The 21,013-nt window shown below is 37.1% G+C and overlaps 1 protein-coding gene across 2 annotated transcripts in view; it reads left to right on the plus strand.

Moving 5' to 3' along the window:
* Positions 1-21,013, plus strand: part of LOC145291470 (integrin beta-1-like) — a 116,113-nt gene that overhangs the window by 83,860 nt on the left and 11,240 nt on the right. For both annotated transcript variants that reach the window (XM_080137343.1, XM_080137344.1), the window contains exons 19-21: positions 2,971-3,112; positions 6,087-6,188; positions 20,105-20,268. In XM_080137343.1, the coding sequence (XP_079993469.1) occupies positions 2,971-3,112; positions 6,087-6,188; positions 20,105-20,268 (408 nt within the window). The remainder of the gene's footprint in view (positions 1-2,970; positions 3,113-6,086; positions 6,189-20,104; positions 20,269-21,013) is intronic.

Consider the following 21,013-nt stretch of genomic DNA (forward strand, 5'->3'; position numbering starts at 1 on the left):
CTCAACTCTTAAATGCTAAAAATGAGTTCCACCATAAGATGTTGTCTGCCTCTCATGGAGGTTGAGAGTCCCTCCGACAGTCACTTAAAGCAAACAAGGGCATTCTCCAAAAGCGACTCCACCAAATGAAGAATCAGTGGTGGGCTAAACTCGCCAGCCAAATCCAGATGGCTTTTGATTGTAAAGACCTCAAACGCATGTACCATTTGCTTAAAACATCTTTTGGTCCTCAAACACTATCTACATCTTCCCTACTCTCAAGTGATGGAATTGCCCTTATAAAGGATCCTAACATGATTCTCCTTCGTTGGACCGAGTATTATTCTGATCTCTTTGACAACCCCTCTAATGTTGATGAGGACGTCATCAATGAATTTTTGTCACAACAGAAGCTTATCCATGAAATGTCTGTGTTCCCATCTGAGAATGAAATTAGAGATGCAATCAAGGAAGTGAACGTTGGGAGACCTCTAGGGCTTGATGGTATTCCTGTGGAAGACCTCTTATATGGGGGTGATAAACTTGTTCATGAAATTCTTCATCTTATCACTGATGTCTGGAGGGGTGTTCCCGTCCATTAGGATTGGGTTGATGCAATTCTTATATCACTGTACAAGGGAAAGGGGCCCAGGACCGACTGTGGAAGTTATCGTGGAATAAGTTTGTTGGGAGCAGTTGGCAAAGTATTTCCCAGAGTTCTACTCAATAGAGTGTTAAAGTATATTTGTCCATCCGTCATTCCAGAAAGCCAAAGTGGCTTTCATCCAGGCAGAGGAACCACGGACATGATCTTCTCTGCTCGGCAGTTGCAGTAGAAATGTACTGAACACTGTGTTCCGCTTTATCAGGTTTTTGTTGATTTGACTAAGGCTTTTGATATGGTGAACAGAAGTGCCCTATGGATAATTCTGGGGAAGTTGGGATGCCCACCTCAATTTCTTCAACGGATGCCTGTCGGAACCCATATCGGTTGACAATGATGTGAAGCAGGGTAATATCCTACCACCTACACTTTCTTTCAATTTATTTTGCAACTATGTTATCGTATGCCTTTAGAGAATGTTCCCTAGGCATTTATTTGCATTTCAGAACCACAGGTCGGGTCTTTGATCTTCGTCGTTTTCATGCTTCTACAAGGACCTTTCAGCGCCTGGTTCACAAATTGCTTTATGCAGATGACGCCAATCTCGTGGCCCATGGTGAGAGGGATATGCAGGGTATCATGAATCTGTTTTCGGGGGCCTGTTCATCTTTTGGGCTTACTATTAGTCTTAAGAAGACTAAGGTCATGTTCACACCTCCACCTAGTAATTTGTATGTGGAACCAAATATTTTTGTCAACAACCAGAGACTTGCCGTGGTTGACACATTTGTGTATTTGGGTAGTACCCTCGCCAGAGATGGAACCCTGGATGCTGAGGTCAACTATAGGATACAGCGTACCACTAAGGCTTTGGTGGCTTAGAGAAGCGAGTATGGTCTGTCAAGGGTATAACTATTCATACAAAGATCAGTGTCTATCAATCTTGTATTTTACCATCTCTGCTTTACACTTCTGAGGCCTGGACAACTTATGGTAGACACATAAAAGTCATGGAGAGAGTGCACCAGAAATTCCTGAGACACATTCTGGGCATCAGTTGGAGCACTTTTATATCTGATGTTGATGTTCTCATGCAGACTGACGTACCTTATATTGAGAAGTTGATTATACGCAACCAGATGAGGTGGGCTGGACATCTGACAAGGATGGATGACGATAGATTGCCAAAGCGCCTGTTCTATGGTGAAATTACACAAGGAAAGCGTCCACAACATAAACCGAGGAAAGGCTTTAAGGATAACATCAAAGATAATCTTAAAGCTCTTGGTATTGACGTGTTCAGTTGGGAAAGTGCTTCCAATGATCGTAAAAAGTGGCGCTCATTGGTCTATCATGGCCGTGATATCCAGAAGAAAAATCTGTCAGATATATCAGGTCTGTCGGAGGATTTCATGCAGAACCACACCAGTGATTTATGCGGTAAAATGACTTTATCTGGAGCTGGCCTAGCTAGCCACAAGCGTTCACTTTGAGATCAATCTTTCCTTGATGGGAAAAAATTGCAGGGCACTGATGTTCTGTTTGCTCTGTGGTCTGTAAATCGAGTGGAGGCCTGAAGCGTCATATGAGCGTCCACAGTAGAGCAGCACCAGTTGTCATCTCTCAATCTCAGTTTAAGTGTGACCTTTGCAACAGACTGTGTAAGAGCAGGGATGGTCTGAAGAGCCACCTTCGTTCGCACAGAAAAAAAGGAATTGATGCATCTTGATCACGTCTCCACATGTATATATGTGTGTGTGTATAAGTGTATATATGTGTATATAATTTCAATAAAAAAAAATAAATATATATATATATATATATATTTAAAAAAATACATGAAAATGATTGAGTAATCAACAATAAATCTAGGGAAAGATGGTCTTCTGTCAAGAAGTGACAATCACCATGTATGTATGTATGTATATATATGTATGTATGTATGCATGTATGTATGTATGCATGTATGCATGTATGCATGAATGTATGTATGTATGTGTGTATGTATGTATATATGTATGCATGCATGCATGTATGTATGTATGTATGTATGTATGTATGTATGTATGTATGTATGTATGTGTGTATGCATGTATGTATGCATGCATGCATGTATGTATGTATGTAGGCATGCATGCATGTAAGATGGTATGTATGTATGTAGGCATGCAGGTATGTATGTATGTATGTATGTATGTATGCATGCATGCATGCATGCATGTATGTATGTATGTATGTATGTATGCGTGTATATGACAAAATCACATTGCTACATGGTTCCTGTCTTCTCAAAAATTCTGAAACAATAAAAGCTGACGTTTTTCAAGATATTAGTCGTTTCTATTTCTTTATAGTATTCAAACTCTGCTATTATTTGTTTTTTGCAGACCTGTAACAATTGGTGTGAAATTCACAAAGAATGTATTAAGTGCTGGATGTCAAAAGAGAGTGAAAATAATAATAAGCTGGAATGCAGTCGACTGTGCAAGACCGACTCTGTTCAAATGGTTGACAGCATGAATACAGAAGGTAATCACATCTTAATACTGTAACGTTTGTAACTTATTCGTCAAGTGTCTTGGTTGGTTGGTTGGTTGGTTGGTTGGTTGGTTGGTTGGTTGGTTGGTTGGTTGTTGTTGTTGTTGTTGTTGTTGTTGTTGTTGGTGGTGGTGGTGGTGGTGGTGGTGGTGGTGGTGCCTGAGTGAGTCATACTTGCAAATAGAGCTCGTGTAGATTATGCCTCAGGATTTTCTGATTCATGTGAAGTCCTCCTCGATAGTAACAGCATTTCATTAACTGCAAGAGAACAGCAAGGGTCAGTAGTTGCATGTGAAGTCAGGAAGATTTGGGTCCAGAACACACACAGGAATGGCAGAGAATCAGTCAGTTTTGTGTTTATTTTGCCTGTGATCCTGTTATGCTTATCAAATAGAAATAATACTAGACAATCACAGACATGGTACACGTTGAATGATTACAATGAAAACTGTTGAACAGTATTTGTTTCAAGACTAAGTGTTTGCAGATCTATTATGTACATATAAGACATAATTCCGAAGATATGCTACCGATTTTTCAAACACACATATGCTTGTTTCGAGAAGAATAATGACTAACATGAATGATGAAATAAATTGAAGGTTAATATAGTTTGCTTGAAGCATTGTCTAGTGTGTATATATAAAGGAAATTTATAGAAGGCAATACAATGCTGATGTGCAATGAATAGAAACAAACTGAAATAAATTAAGAAGTATAACAGTGGAACAAGCTATGCAGATTCATCTTTTATTAATACAAAATATATGTATTTGTTTTTAATATACTTTTAACACAGCATTGTGGTCTTACTTGTGTCACTGTGGCATGATGGAAGTTTCGTGTAGTATGATATTTCAGAGAAAATTTACCTTCGTCAAGTATGCATTCGACTTTAGTTCAAACGTGTATATAGGGGCTGTTGTAAAAGTGAGCAGTTTCGCAGTAACTGAAATGGACCTAGAATTTTTTTATTTTTAATTTTGTTTTAAAATGTGTTGTTATTCTTTAAATTTAACAATGTAGGTTCAGTATTAATATTTTATATGCATATATAAAGTTGAGCACACACCTGATGAAGAGAAGACACCCCAAAATATAGCATCATGGACACACCGCTTAACCGTCTGGCACAAGTAAGAACATCCTTCATGTAAGATATTGTATATAATATATATATATATATATATATATATATATATATATATATATATATATACATATATATATATACATATATATATATATACATATATATATATATATATATATATATATATATATATATATATATATATATATATATATATATACTTATACACATGAATTACATCAATAAAAGTGAAACTGCACTGCTGGTTCCACTATTGTATCTTAAGTTGTATCAGTTTTAAACTACCCGTCACATCTTTGCATTGCTCTACCTTCTATAAAATTAAATTTCTTCTCATATACACATTTAACAATGCTTCAAGCAAACTACTTTAACCTATTAATTTTATTTTATTTATATATTCGTGTATTTTTAACTTTATTTGCATTTTATACAAGTCTTAATTTTATTATATCTATTCGATGTGTTCTTACTAAGACAATTGGTTCATTTGATATTAACTATTTAAAGGGATATTTGATTTCATATTGTTTTACTAGAGTATAATCCCTTATCAAGGCCCAAAGGCCACTCGAGAATATGGGTTAATGAGTGTCAGATTGCGAAACAACATCTTAATGATCGGTAATTGAGGAACTTGTGTAGAGTTTGATTAATTAAGAGGACGGTTCAACAAGAACTTATTTACATTAAATTTGAAAACGATTATGTTATAGTCTGCTAGGAAGCAGCCCCGTGGTATTGTGTTCCACAGATGGTCATATCTAGGAAAGAAACTATGCTCAGAGAATTTTTGTTTAGTTTGAAGCACTGATAGAGAGTGAAGGATATTATTGACAGTTTTTGTAGGAAGATGCGTATTTGTTGCAAATTTTTTTGCAAGGTGAAGGCGATAGATTGAAACTCAGTCGAGCACCTGCCATGAAAATAACGATAGAGCAAAGATAGATTTGCAATATCTCTTCTGTGAGAAAGTTCCTCGGCCACTAGATTTCAAAGACAGTTTTGTACCCTGTCAAGGCAGGAAAGGGTGCTCTTAGCTACTCGTCCCCAGGCATGGCAAGAGTACTCCATCTTAGAATATATTTGACTCTTGTGTAGGTAAAGAATTGCATCGGGAATGAGATACTTTCTGGAGTGGTAGAATGATCCAATTATTTTTCCAGCAGCTTTGGCAACAGATATAATGTAAGTTTTTTAGGTTAGTAATGAATGTCTGTTCCAGAAGTTTGTCAAAGCAGAGTGCTTCCTCAAGATGAGAGTTATTCATTTCAATTGGGATCTAGTAGGAATCAGAGCGCAGGTGATGAAAAGACAATTTTTTCTTTTGTCTTTTTTTATTACAAAGGAGGCCCGAAGGCCACTCGAGGATGAGTGTCAATGAGTGTTTGGTAGTCAATGGGATAATATCATAGTAATCGTTAGTAGTGGAAATTTTGTAAATTGGATTACTTAAGGAGCGGCTCATCAAGAACTTGTTTATGTTGGACTTAAAGACAACCATATTGTAGTCAGTTGGAAAGCAGGAAAACGGAACAGAGTTCTACAGGCATGCAGTTCTAAAAAAAGAAGCTTTGTTTATGGAATCAACATCTAGGTTTAGGCCTAGATAAAGAGTGGGGGAAATCATTGATAGTGATTTCAGCTAGACGAGTGTTTTTCGTGACGGTCAGGCAAAGGGGGAATAGATCGGAGCTCAGACGAGCACTTGCCATGAACATAATGAGAAAGCAGCGTTTTAAAGGGCTATTTCATTTATTTGATATTGTTATATTCATATTGTTTTGTTGAGTTGTGTATTTATTTGGTTAGTATCTTTAAATTGCTTTCTTTTTTTTTTTCTTATTTTAGATGGTTTCACTGTGTGCAAAGTGGAGATTGATAAGTGCATCATCTACTATCAGACGGTCTTCCAAAATGACACACAGCAGATTCTGATCCGCAGGAAAAAAGGTCAAATGGCGTTTATATACTTTCAATCTATCTATCTATCTATCTATCTATATATATATATATATATATATATATATATATATATATAAAAGTGAACGTGTCTGTGTGTCTGTCTGTGTGCATTTTCCTTCGCAATAACTCTGTCAATTTTTAGTCTACAGATTCGAAATTTGATATACAGGGTACTGAGATTTGGGAAAATTGATGTGATCGGTTTTCGGCCAGAAATTTGGCTGTTAAGGGGTCAAAATTCAACGATTTGACCTTTGAGAACTCTACCAAACTCCTCCGACAATTTTGGGTCTAAACACTTGGAATTTTAGATACAGGTTCCTTGGACATGGATCTAGCTTAATAACTTGATTTGAGCCCAAATCAATAAATGTTAAGGGGTCATAATAGGGGTCAAAGTTTTTAAAAATTTACCACTTTTTTTTGCTCAACATAAACCTCCAAACACCCGGGCAACGCCGGGCTGAAGTGAAATTGTCTGTTTGTGTTTCTGTGTGTGTACATTTCCCTACCAAACTACTCCTTCAATTTTCAGTCTACAGACTCGAGATTTTACATAAGAGGTATTGGATTTGAAAATTTGGGTTTTCGGACAGAAATTTGGCTGTCAAGGGGTCAAAGTTCAACGATTTGACCTTTGAAAACTCTACCAAACTCCTCCGACAATTTTGGGTCTAAACACTTGGAATTTTAGATACAGGTTCCTTGGACATGGATCTAGCTTAATAACTTGATTTGAGCCCAAATCAATAAATGTTAAGGGGTCATAATAGGGGTCAAAGTTTTTAAAAATATACCACTTTTTTTTGCTCAACATAAACCTCCAAACACCCGGGCAACGCCGGGCTAAAGTGAAATTGTCTGTTTGTGTTTCTGTGTGTGTACATTTCCCTACCAAACTACTCCTTCAATTTTCAGTCTACAGACTCGAGATTTTACATAAGAGGTATTGGATTTGAAAATTTGGGTTTCCTGACAGAAATTTGGCTGTCAAGGGGTCAAAGTTCAACGATTTGACCTTTGAAAACTCTACCAAACTCCTCTGCCAATTTTCGGTTTAAACACTTGGAATTTTAGATGTAGGTTACTTGGACATGGATCAAATTTTTTAATTTGATTCGAGCGAAAAACAATAAATATTAAGGGGTCAAAATTGGGGTCAAAGTTTTAAAAAAATTTGACCTTTGCAATCCTACCAAATTACTCAGCTAATTCTTGCTCTAATTATTTGAAATTTTACATAAAGTATATTCAGACATAGAGCAAGCTTTTTAATCAGCTTTTGGCCGAAAAATTCGCTCGCAAGGGGTCAAAGTTTAAAAGAGTTGGTCTTTGCGGTCTCTAGCAAACTATTCAGCTAATTTTGGGTCTAAACATTGGAGATTTTACATAAAGGGTATTCAGACATGCTGCAAGCTTTTTAATCAGTTTTTGTGCGAAAATTTGGCTGTCAAGAGGTCAAAGTTTAAAGAGTTGACCTTTGCAGACTCTACCAAACTCCTCCGCCAGGTTTGGGTCTAAACACTTGAAATTTTTTATGTAGGTTACTTTTTAATATGTATATACATATGCACATAAAGTTATGAACAGTACATAGGGTCCTGGCAAAGCCAGGCTGAACTGCTAGTGTTAAACAAAAACAAAATAACAAAAAGGCACAAATTTTCTTTTTTCTATAGAGTCACCACTTATCAAACTCCAAAGGCCTGGAAGCCACTCAAGGATAAGGGTTCATGAGTGGCAGGTGATGGTTGAAATTGGGTAAAAATTAATTATTTAAGAGAGCGGCTCAACAAGAACTTGTTTACGTTGTATTTGAAAATCATCATGCTACAGTAAGCTGGAAAGTATTTTCTCTCAAAGACAAGCAGTTCTGTGAAAAAAAAACTTTGCTTATGGAATATTTATTTAATTTTAGATGCAGATAGTAGTAAATAAGAGAAATTGCTGACAGTGGTTGTAGTTAGATGAGTGTTTGCCGTTAATGTTTTACAGTTGAGCACCTGCCATGAAAATAACGGTAGAGCTTTATTTAAGAATCAGAATTAGTATTCTTGATGTTCCTATTTACTAGCCTCCCCTCGAGGGCAGAGTTGTACTCAAGGTCGGTTCTTAATGTGGGTAAAATCCAGCTCCCGAAAAAGGGGCACTCTCAATTGGAACAAAAATAAAAACTGCCTTATTCAAGAAGGATTTCTCCTCCACCGATTGAAGTCAGAAAAGTTGAAGTGTAGTATCAGAACAGATTATATTTATCCCTTCCCTCACAAACATTTGAAGTTCCCATTCCCCTAAAAGATTTTATTTTTACACAAAAATTGAAATGCTTACAGCAAATATTTAATAAGGGAGAAAGATTAGGCACAAGGCCAGAAGAAAAGGTGGGGAGTCGGTGTCAGGGGTCGGGGGTGGCCCACTTTGTCTATTCCCTACAATAGTATCATTCACCAAAATACGATATTCACTCTATGGATCTACACTATTTAAAAAAGAAAACAACCCCAACGTTTTGTCGAATGATTTTTATTTGTACAAAATATTTAAACATGCATGGATTTTATTTTTTCTTTTCCACACGGACGAAAAAATACAATACAAAAAGCAATACGAAATACAATTTGCAAAAAAGACAAACACGCACATTTAACAATATTTACAATGATGCAGTGATGGAGAGTTGGACAAAAAAACTAGCAGCCTCAAAAACACCCAAAAAATAAAGAAAAACAAATAAACTAAACAAAATACTAGAGATACTACGTTAGTAGAAAGCAGCGACCCTCCCATCCTATTTAATAAACTGAAACGCTCACTGTCTTCCAACAAAAAGATGTCGGGAAAGCAAGAGAGTCATTTCCTAAAAGAGAGTGACCGGTTCTAAGTGATAAAAGAAATATTGGGGTGTGGGGACACAAGGGCCAGTCGGTGACCTCCAAGATAGCATTCCATCAAGATGGGGAAGCCGGGTACCAAAATAAAATTATACTGTTAAATGGCATCTTTGGAGGTATGCTAACACCCAAAATAAATCTGGGGACATGGAACTCGTTCTCTCCTACTAGCTAAGGGACTGATCTTTTCTTGGATGGACTATTTACCATGAAACACTGTTTCGGGGATTTACAAACAAGACAGTGTATTACATCATGGCTCCCCAGCAGTGTTGATCAAACACCACCACCCTTAATCTTAGGAAGAAGACAAGTTACAAAAATTTTGATCCAATTTCCTATTCTTAATTGCAATTACTAACCTTTTCATAGTATAAAAATGAATTTCTTACCTGTGCGATTCATCAATTTCCACATTTAAAATGGATACATTTTTTAATTTATCAGTCTTGTATTTATAAGATTTGGATTAATCCATTTAACTACTTATCACCCCCACTATAGTTAGTAGTTTGTATATTTACATTCTTATTTATTTAAAATTAGATATATAAAGGTTAAAAATATTTTATTTTTACATATATACATTTTTTTTTTATATAAATTTATTATATGTAATTATAAATACATTTATACATTGCTAATATAGTTTTGGATTTCCTTTATTAATATAGTCTTGTTTATCTTAAACGATTCAAAAGCATCAGGATAACGAACAAATGCTTTATTTAACTGTTTAAATATTTTATTTTTATCTCCACCTTGTTTTATCATCCTTATTACTAAGCTAGATACTGGTGGTATAAAATCTGTTAATTTTAGAGTAACGCGAGCTATTCTCAAAAACTCTGACATAATGGTTCCATAAAACACAAAAACAGGACAGGTGCTATCCTTATGGGGCATACGTACTATTTTAAAGGGGAATGCGTTTCTTTTATCAAATATTTTATAAAGAAAAATCCCATCCTCAATTTTTATATCTAAATCCAGAAATGTAGCCTGTTGTCCTCTATGTTCACAATTCAATTTTAGTTCGTTTGGATATATAAGATGTTTATTTTTTTCGAATTCATCATTATCGTTTATGCATATAAGGTCATCTATAAATCTCCTACACCCATGAAAGTTATATGTTTTAGATATATCTGTTTTTAATAATGATGACATATATATATATACTCGAGTCTATGTAAATACAAATTTGCCCAAAATGGTGCCGGATCCAATCCCATTGGGATACCTATCGTTTGGAGTAATATTTTATTTCCTATTTGAAAATAGCATTCTTTAATAAGATGACTTACAAGCATTTTTAAAATACCTTTAGAAATACTAGTTTTGCTATTTTTATTTTTACACCAGAAAGCTTTAGAGTTTGAAAAGTCTATATATTTACCTTTTCCACCTTGAAAAGCCAAATCTACAGTATCATTTAATTCTTTTATAAGTTTTTCGTGTGGAATTTTAGTATATAGCGTACTAAAATCATAAGTAGCTATATATTTTGCTTTTATTCTGGAATTTATTTTATCTAATTTTTCTTTCACTGGTTTGGAATTATTTACTACCCAAAATAGATTTATATTACTATAGAATTTACTTTTCAGGTGAAAATTATTTATTTGATTTATAATTAATTTAAATATTTTAGATATAGCTTTACTTAGAGGTTTAGTGATGCACGTCTTTGAACCTACAATAAATCTAGCCCCAACTGGATTTTTATGCATTTTAGGTATCCAATACATACATGGAAGATTTTTGTGTTTATCTTCTAACTTTAATCCTACTTTTTCATTAATAATACTATTATTCAAAATAATTCTATCTAAATTACTATTACTTACTTTATAAGTATCCGAATCGTTTCCTATAAGTCCTACTTCTATCAATAAACGTTGTATATAATATTTTTTACATATAAAGGCTATATTGTTTGCCGCTTTATCAATCGGAACTATTACGAACTTTTCTTGAAGTATTTTAAGTTCCTCCCGTATTTCTGATTTTTTTAAAAGAGGATTGGTTTTTCTAGGGTGTTTAAATTGTTTTATATGTTTAACCTTTTTATTTACGCATTCAAGTATACTATTTTTCCATGCATCAAACGTAGACTGTGCTAATTTATATTTCTTTACCATAGACATAATAAAACCTTCTAGTGCTTTAGTAACTTCTTTAACGCATTTAGTGTAATTTAGGCATTTAGGTTCTCTATAATTTGGACCCTTACTAAGTAGTTTTCTTAATTTAGGATTATTTACTATATTTAAATCTCCTGTAATTACATGTTTTATCTCATTATTACAGAACGGAGAGGAATTACATTCACATTCTGGAATATTTATATTATTATCTTTTATATTTATATGTTCTACCGTTTTCTTATAATTAAAAATCTTATTGCATATTGTTGGCCCTAGTTTATATGTAACTATTGGTTTTTGATCTTTTTCTGGAACTCATTTGGTAGTAATTGAATATTTTTTTGTTTATTAAATATTTTAGGTAAATTTACATCATCAAAACCTTTATTTTCATACAAAACTACACAAACATTTTTAGGTGTCTTTTTTATATCGTTCACTGGTGGCTTATATAATTTAGTGTCAATTATATCTAGAATATATTCATACCATTGAATGAAATAGTCCTTCTTATATATCATATCCGGTTGTAATAACATTTTAGACGCTATTTCCTTCAAAACTTTCTTTTTTGTTTGATTAAGCAATTTTCTTATATAATTGAACGACTCATAAATTTGATTAATAATAATATCTTTAATTTTACTAAAAAAATCCTCGCATGAAATAACTGATTTTCTATTATTTCTATTAACATGAGTTCTATCTCTAATACCGTAGCGAGGCAAAGCTGGATATAATCTACCTATGATTTCAGAATCTTGTAGGTTATTTTTTTTAACTTTACTATTCAACCCATATGGGTAAATTACTCGCATTTTTTTAATTATATCATCTTCCTTATCCTGACGCATCCTTAGGATATCGTTATCTACATTACCTAGACTATTATATCCATTACATTTAAATTTTTCAATTATTTGTACGGAAAAAGACGACTGACTACAGGTCTCTTTAAAATGTTTAACAACATGAATACATCCCTTAGTGCTAGTCCTATGCAAATTCATGCGTTTATTTAGAGGCATTACAGTTTCTCCTACGTATTGTAAATTACAGTTTTTACAGGACAACAGGTAGACCAAATTTTGGGACCTACATGACAAATCTTCTTTAGAATGATTTACAACATTATAAATTTTATTAGTCACATTTGACTTATATTCTTTATATATATATATATATATATATATATATATATATATATATATATATATATATATATATGCATACATATATGTTTTTATTCGTTTGGAGTAGATTCAAATAAAAATATTTCAGAGTTAGTCTTTAAGCTTATGCTATACACCTGACACCTGATCAGCTAATCGCTTTCGCATCTTCTGCCTGCTAACGTGACCTGCCGGAAGATGCCAACTTACAATTGTTGGAAACTGAGTCGTACCTCAAGGACTATTCTGTCTAAATTTTCTGAAATTCTCTTTAATAGTTTCAACGTTACAGGTACAACGCGGATTTTGTGCTGCTCCTGGTTTCAGACTCTCGCTGAACCTTTTGGGAAATTCCCTAATAAAATAAAATAACACAATTCTATGAACAATGACAAACAACTTCTTCAACTTAACAAGGGAAAGGTTTATTTGCAAAGCGTACTGAAGGAAGAAAGTAGAGTCGGGTCTCCACTGCCTTACGAGGTAGTTACAACCCGCGGCTGTCGTCAATACCTTTAGTAGGAGCAGCGAAGAGAACAGGCGTCTAGCACCGACCAAGGCTGGTAGCGTAAGAGAGAGTTTTCTTCTGGGACCGGAAGCTGTCTGGTCCCTAGGGGTTAATTTGTATTCGTGTGCAAGTCCTCAGATTGGACAGTTTTAACGCCTCATCACTCACTCAGAGGAAGCGAATGCGCGAGAAGAAAAGGGGTCTATTTGTGTCTGCTACATAACCCCCTGCTTAGGCTGAAAGCCGACAGAGAGAAAGGTAGCATAACAAATAGCAGAAAGAAAAATACAATAAGAAATGTCCGTCTCTTTAGGTTATTTTCTTGCAGAAAAAAAAAATGTTCTTACTTTTCTGTGAAAAGTTGGAATATTTGCACAAAACGTTCTGTTCTAAAAAGGAGAGAAGAAAAAATGTTCTTTTTCAACAGAAATACACTGTTTTGCAAAGTCTCTTCGGCCAATGTACCCGTCGACCACTACGTGTAGTGGTCACATAATTGTTCTCACGTGGAACATTTACCTCAGGTGTATGATTATGCTGTGCGTATGTTGGAGGAATGTGTGGCTCAGGTGTTAATGTGTCCAGAAAGGCTCTTTTTACCCTATCTACCGATACTGTCTCTTTTTTACCACTAATGTCTAGGATAAAAGTTTTATCAGTGCGTGAAAGCACGCGATAAGGGCCAGTGTAAGGTGGAGTTAGGGGGGCTTTTACTGCGTCCTTTCTAAGGAATACGTGAGTCCATGTCGCTATGTCCTTCGGAACCAAAGATTTAATGGTCTGTTCCCTAGGGTGCATCGGCGGTAGCTTACTGAGATAAGCTCGTAGTCTGTTGACATATAGAGCTGTGTCAGTTGATATATCCTCTATCGGGGTCAGCATCTGACCTGGCAACGATAGAGGTGCTCCATAGACCAGTTCGGCTGCGGAATATCCCAGGTCCTCCTTGATTGATGCCCGACAGCCAAGAAGGATGACCGGTATGTACTCGCTCCATCGCTGTTGATCAGGGTAAGCGCGTAATGCAGCTTTCAATTGGCGATGGAAGCGTTCTATCATCCCATTTGAAGCAGGGTGATAGCTTGTTGTCCGAATGCGAGTGATCCCGAGGATCTTGGACAGTTCCCGGAATAGGTGGGATTCGAATTGTGCACCACGATCAGTGGTGATTGTAGTGGGAACTCCGTAGCGCGATATCCAGCCTGATATAAGGGCTCGCGCTACAGATTCAGCCGAAATGTCACTAAGTGGGATGGCTTCTGGCCACCGTGTGAAACGGTCTATGCAGGTCAGGAGATAAGTGAATCCCTGACTGACCGGCCATGGTCCAACCAAGTCAATGTGAACATGGCTAAACCGAGCGTCTGGGGTGCTGAATGTTCCAAGGGGTGCGCGGATATGCTCGTGCACCTTTGATTTTTGGCAGGATACACAGGAACGTGACCAAGCAATGATGTCACGCCTCATGTTAGGCCAGAAAAATCTAGCTGTAATCAGCTTTACTGTGGCTTTGCGTCCGGGGTGTGCCAGGTTGTGTAGAGTGTCGAAAACAACTCTACGGTGGGTCGTTGGAACGAATGGTCGAGGTGAATCCGTTGAGGTGTCACAGATGATCTGCGTGTCAGAAGTAGGCACGGGCAGATATGCGAATTTGCAAGTCCCGAATTCAGGTGACGATGGATCCAACGTGTCCAGACTTGGCTGGTCCAAGGCCATCTGTTGCAAATCGATATCCGATGGTGAGGACAGAGAATTGATGGGCAGGCGAGACAATGCGTCTGCTGCTGCGTTCTGCTCACCCGCGATATGTCGGATATCACTAGTAAACTGCGAAACAAAGTCCAAATGACGTGTTTCGCGGGGAGAATATTTGTCCGGCTTAGCACGCAGTGCGTATGTAAGCGGACGGTGATCGGTGTAGATCACAAATTGTCAGCCCTCGAGTGAATGTTGGAAGTGTTTCACTGCGAGGTACATTGCCAGTAGTTCGCGGCCAAACGTGCTGTAACGTTGTTCGGCCGGTTTCAGCTGTCGCGAAAAGTATGCTAGAGGTTGTAACTGTTGTTGGTGCTGCTGTTGCAGCACTGCACCTACAGCTGTGCCCGATGCATCAACGACCAGTGAAAACTGGGCATCGGGTACAGGATGTGCCAGCAAAGATGTCGTCGCTAGTTTATTTTTCACTTCCGCAAATGCTTTAAGTTGGATCTCATTAAGTGAGATCTGCTCGTTTTTCTTCTTCCTGTTACGTAACAGGTCGGAAAGAGGAGCTAAGAGATCCGCACAGCGTGGGATAAAGCGTCTGTAGTAATTCAACAGACCAAGGAAGTGCCTAAGTTGGCGAAGTGAAGTGGGCGGTTGAAGGTCTTGTAGAGCCTTCACCTTTTCCGGCAACGGAGATATACCGTCTGGGCTGATAATGTGGCCCAGGAAAACTAGTGACGTAACACCGAAAACGCATTTACCAGGGTTAATCCTCACTTGGTATTGCTGAAACCGTTCAAAAAGTAGGCGGAGGTGAGTGACGTGTTCCTCAGGTGAGGCACTAGCCACGAGAATGTCATCTATATAGTTATAGACGAAATCTAAATCACGCACTACTTCATCCATAAAGCGCTGAAAAGTACTGGCAGCGTTGCGTAGGCCGAAAGGCATAGTAAGAAATTCAAACGCTCCAAATGGAGTTGTAACCGCAGTCTTGGGTATGTCGGCCGGATTCACCGGGATCTGATGGTAAGCCTTAACCAGATCTAGCTTAGAGAAAGTCTTACAACCATGCAGAGAGGAAGCAAAGTCCTGAATATGCGGGATTGGGTAACGATCAGGTACCGTCATGGCATTGAGTCGTCTATAGTCCCCAGTTGGACGCCAATCTCCGTCTCGTTTTGGAACCATATGCAGAGGGGAAGCCCAAGGACTGGACGAGGGGCGTATAATTCCCAACTGTAGCATATGATTAAATTCTGCCTTCGCTGCTTTAAGTTTATCCACAGGAAGACGACGAGGGCGTGAGAACACAGGAGCACCTGTGGTCTCAATGTGATGTTTTGTGGTGTGCGTGGGTTTGCTCACCACAAAATTTAAATTGGTTAACTCCGGGTAGGAGTGTAGCACCTCATGGTATGGGTCATTCGCAGCGGCAATGAAAAATATCGGGCTGATAGATGGGGCATTAGATAACGAGCTAGGGACGGAAAGTTCCGTGCTAGCGTCTATCAGCCGGCGTCTGCGCATGTCGACCATTAAATTAAAATTATGCAAGAAATCCGCGCCTAGTATGGGGTACGGTAGATCTGCTACAGTGAAAACCCACGTAAAGTCTCTCCGTAAATTCAAGTCCAGAGAACGTGAAATTTGACCGTACGTGGGGATAGGTGAATGGTTCACCGCTTGCAGTGTTATCAATGACACTGGTGGCCTTTCTTTAAGTAGCCTAAGTGGCCATATACTACAAACAGCGCCAGTGTCTACCAAGCAACGTGCTTGAGATTTTACGTCAGTGACGAAATAGGCACGGTTATTTGCATTTTGTGGAAAGTTTGCCGTGCTCGTCTTTCCACAATTTAGTTTCCCTGGTTGTTAAAAGTGCAGGGCATTTTACAATTCCGTGCTTCAGCGCCATAGCGACTATGATAAAAACATAGTCCCAGCATGTTTGCACGGCGACGGTGGTGCGGGGAAGATGAGCGGCTTTTGTAGCGGCGTCTGGGTGAGTGCGACCTGCCCATATTGAGCTTGCTCACCTCTCTAGTGAGGCGTTCGATGGCCGTTAGTATAGCCACCGATGTAGCATCCTGTTGTGGAATCGCCGCGGTGGTAGGCCCCCTCACAAAGTCCATGACCTTGTCCGCCGATGCTGCTACTACATCGACGGTGTGTTTTTCAAACATTGGCGCAAGTATGGCCTTTACCTGCGCCGGCAGCCTTGAGAAAAAGAGCTGCTTAATTAAGGCACTGTCAGGAGGGACGTCCTCTGCCAGTTCCCTCATTCTACGGAGTAGTTCCGTCGGCCTGCGGTCACCTAAGTGCTCGTCATGGACCAGCGTTTGAAAACGCTTTTCCGCCGACACGGACGTCCGTAGTAGCACCTCCCGTTTTATGCTATTGTAAGTGGAGTTTAACGGGGTGTCCGTTATTAAGTCCTTGACCGCAGGAGTCAATGACGCGGGGAAGGCACTGAATAAAATGTGCAGCTTCGTTTGCTCTGACACGTTGTTCGCCGCAAAATAAGACTCGAGTTGAGCAAACCAGACCCGGACGTCCCCAGCGAAGGCAGGCAACGTTGTCATCGTCACTACCGAAAGTAGATACCAAATATTTTTAAAAAAATATATATATATAATGTATCCGAAATCTGAAAGGACGCCGAATATGGACCACGTGGAGAAGAAAGGAGAAATATGGAGAAAATCTTTAAACAGAGACAATACAAAAAAAAAATTTAACAGGCTAATGGGGGAGGAGAAGAAAGAAACAAAATTACCATGAAATAAAGCTAAAACAAAATTATATCAGGAAGAGCCGTGAAGCAAAAAAAAATGTGGACAATATGGTTTTTTTTTTTTTTTTTTTTTTTTTATAAATGTGTGTGAACCTGAAGATAAATGAACTCTTTAAGTACTTACATTTTGGCCGAAGAGTGCTAATGTGGAAAAACTTCGTGAAAGTTCTTTTTTTTTTTTTTTTTTTTTTTTTTTTTTTGTTGTCGAGTTTTTTCTTTTTCGTACACCAAGAAAGTGTCACCTCTTTTTGTAGGTTGGCGTTCTTTTTTTTATGTGTAGCCCGCCGTTGTGAAAGAAAAGGGTGTTTTTTCTTTGTTTTTTTTTTTTGTTTTTTTTTTTTTTATGCTCCTTAGTTTATAATATATATATATATATATATATATATATATATATATATATATAACGGGAAAAAAAAACGATAAGGAAGAGAGGGAAATAACGTCTTTTTTTTTTTTTTTAAGTTTTAAATGTGCTCTCCCGAATCCGTTGTCTGTTTATGTGTGTGGTTGGAAACCATGTGCTGGTTTTTAAAATGCGCGCCTTACCCTGTTAAAAAGCGAAAGAAGTGTCTGTTCGGAAATGTGTTATCACGACGGAGTCACCATTTTTGGGAATTTCCCTAATAAAATAAAATAACACAATTCTATGAACAATGACAAACAACTTCTTCAACTTAACAAGGGAAAGGTTTATTTGCAAAGCGTACTGAAGGAAGAAAGTAGAGTCGGGTCTCCACTGCCTTACGAGGTAGTTACAACCCGCGGCTGTCGTCAATACCTTTAGTAGGAGCAGCGAAGAGAACAGGCGTCTAGCACCGACCAAGGCTGGTAGCGTAAGAGAGAGTTTTCTTCTGGGACCGGAAGCTGTCTGGTCCCTAGGGGTTAATTTGTATTCGTGTGCAAGTCCTCAGATTGGACAGTTTTAACGCCTCATCACTCACTCAGAGGAAGCGAATGCGCGAGAAGAAAAGGGGTCTATTTGTGTCTGCTACAAACCCTTAGATTGTAACTTAATAATAAGTCATACACCTACCAGGTTTCTAAGCAAACAAAGTGTTATGAATTAGTCCTTTTATTTCGAAGTCGAAAAAAAATTTAAGTCTATTTCTTATAATTCAATTTCAGTCCAAAACGTCTTCACTTGACGTGTCATCGATGTTTGCCGCTGCTCTCCCAAAGATGGCCGTTCTCAGCATGTCATCTCGTGCTGTTCTTGCATAAAGACGCGATAATTGTTATATCAGAGTTAAAGCAGGGGAGATAATTCTGCCTTATAGAAAATGAGTTAATTCCCCTTGACCATGTTGTTGCCATAACATAGACAGAGATTGACAGAAATTTAAACAAGCATCTTTCTACTAATAAAATCCCAGCATTTCTTGCTTTCACAGCAAGGAGGTTAAAATGCCGATTTTATGTACGTACGATAGAAGATCACTAGCTTCTAATATATCGACCATGCGCGATTGAAGTTGGTTTTAATAATAGCAACTATATTATATTTCTCTTAGTCTGTCTATCCGGTTCCACTTTTTTCTCGGAATCTTGCTGAAATATTGTATGGGTCTTTATTATGACAAGGTGGAGCGAATTAAGTATTATGGTATATATTCAATGCACATTTAAGGATTTTTAGGGATTAGTCACCACAATACTACATTTACTTTAGAAGTTTTCTCAGAAACTACTAGTCCGATCTGCCTGAAATTTTGTGGGGATCTTTTTTTGTTGTGATAAGGTGCAGCTAATTAAGCATTTTGGTATGCGTTCGATGTACAGTTATGTAGGGATTAGTATTTACTGCAAAAATGAGCACAAATTTAACCAGATTCAACCATCAATTTGACATAGAACACTCATCCTAAATCAACGGGCAATAACTTTTGCCTGTATTTCATAGGCTATTAATTTTGCTTTTTAAGTCAAGAGAATAATTTAATACTTTTCCATAAAAAAAAAAGCGGTCCCCATTCGCATGTCAAAGTTCATGCTTTTAACAATATTAGCTTTTGCAAAGAATTGTCAGCATCCTTCCACATGCAGCATCCGGTATTCCCAAATGGTCACCCATTTTAGTACTGACCGCACTCAACGTCGCTTAACTTTGGTGATTTGATAAAAATCGATTTGTGTCAATGTGATTATGCCACTAACATGACACAAATCGAATTCCAGCGATAATTCATGCCAAAGATTCTTTACTTTCTGGTTTCCCTTCTGTGGAAAACATTATCGCAGGATTACTTCCCTGTAGACAGCAACATGGTTGTTTTCAAATCCAATGTCACTAAATACTTGTCTTTTTAAGCAATCAAATTTTTTTTATTCTGTTGTTTTTCAATCCTCTCATGATATTCTTTATGATTCAACTGACAACCTATCTATCCCTCATCCTCAAGTAATTTTTAGCTTTCATAAGTGGTACGCATTAGCAAAAAAATTAACTTCCTGTTTGTAATTAGATTGACTTCTTTTTTTACTGTTTTAACTTACGGTCTCCTTTGTAAATAATTGATGCGAGGATTAGGGTTAAGGTTAGAGTTAAGGTTAGGGTTAGGGGATACTGTGTTTGATTTTATTAATTAAATACACCGAATCCTTTTTTTTTTTTTTTTTTTTTAAGTTTTTTTAAAGTTTTGTAATTTTGCTTAAACTGAACTTCTTATTGTTCTTCTTTCATAGACTGTCCAGAATCGAAGACGACCATTTTGGTAATCGGAATCGTGAGTGGCATTCTTCTCCTGGGTTTGGTTATTCTTATCATCTGGAAAGTTATTACAACGATTTTTGACCGAAGAGAATTGGCTCGGTTTAATGAAGAGAAAGCAACGGCCGCTTGGACAACTGTAAGTAGTTCCATGCTTCATTTCCATATGCTCATCATTCATGAAATCGGCATTCCCGCATATTTCTCGAGACATTCATTCTTGCATTACTTCCCCTGTTTTCTAGTCGGTGACAGATGTTTTGGCGTGTCCGATGAAACATCTTCCAACAGATATTTTGACCGAAGAAATTTATCACATTCTTATACGAATTATTATTATTATTATTTTTAGTAGTAGTAGTAGTAGTAGTAGTAGTAGTAGTAGTTTGGCGTAAGAATGATGCTTTTCTGTAAAAAATATGTTCATTTTACTTTTAAGAACATTTCATATAAAAAGAAAGTTAACAGCTACAAGAAATAAATATTACACATTTATTAAATAAAAGTAAGATTTGTTCACATTGTTGCACTTACTTTCATATAAAATGTTACGAATAAATAATAAAAAATAATAATAATATGATATTACATTATACATATTATAATACATGGAAGTTTTAAAAGCCAAAAGCAATGCGGAAAGAACCGGAATCACAAGAGTAAAGAAAAGAAAAACAAACAAATAGACGGGTATGTTTGAGTGGAGAAATGTCTAACTATTTATTTATCTATCATTCGTCACCTCGTTACATAATTAATTTGCAACCAAGTTGTTGGTAGGTCCGGTGCATACAAAGTCTGTTGGTGGTATGGAACTTTGATTAATTTCGGGAGAAAAGGGGGAGGAATTTTCTCCCGAAATTAATCAAAGTGCCATGGCTTTT

Source organism: Euprymna scolopes, chromosome 12 (genome assembly GCF_053919585.1).
Source record: "Euprymna scolopes isolate OS-2025 chromosome 12, ASM5391958v1, whole genome shotgun sequence".
Taxonomy (NCBI): domain Eukaryota; kingdom Metazoa; phylum Mollusca; class Cephalopoda; order Sepiida; family Sepiolidae; genus Euprymna; species Euprymna scolopes.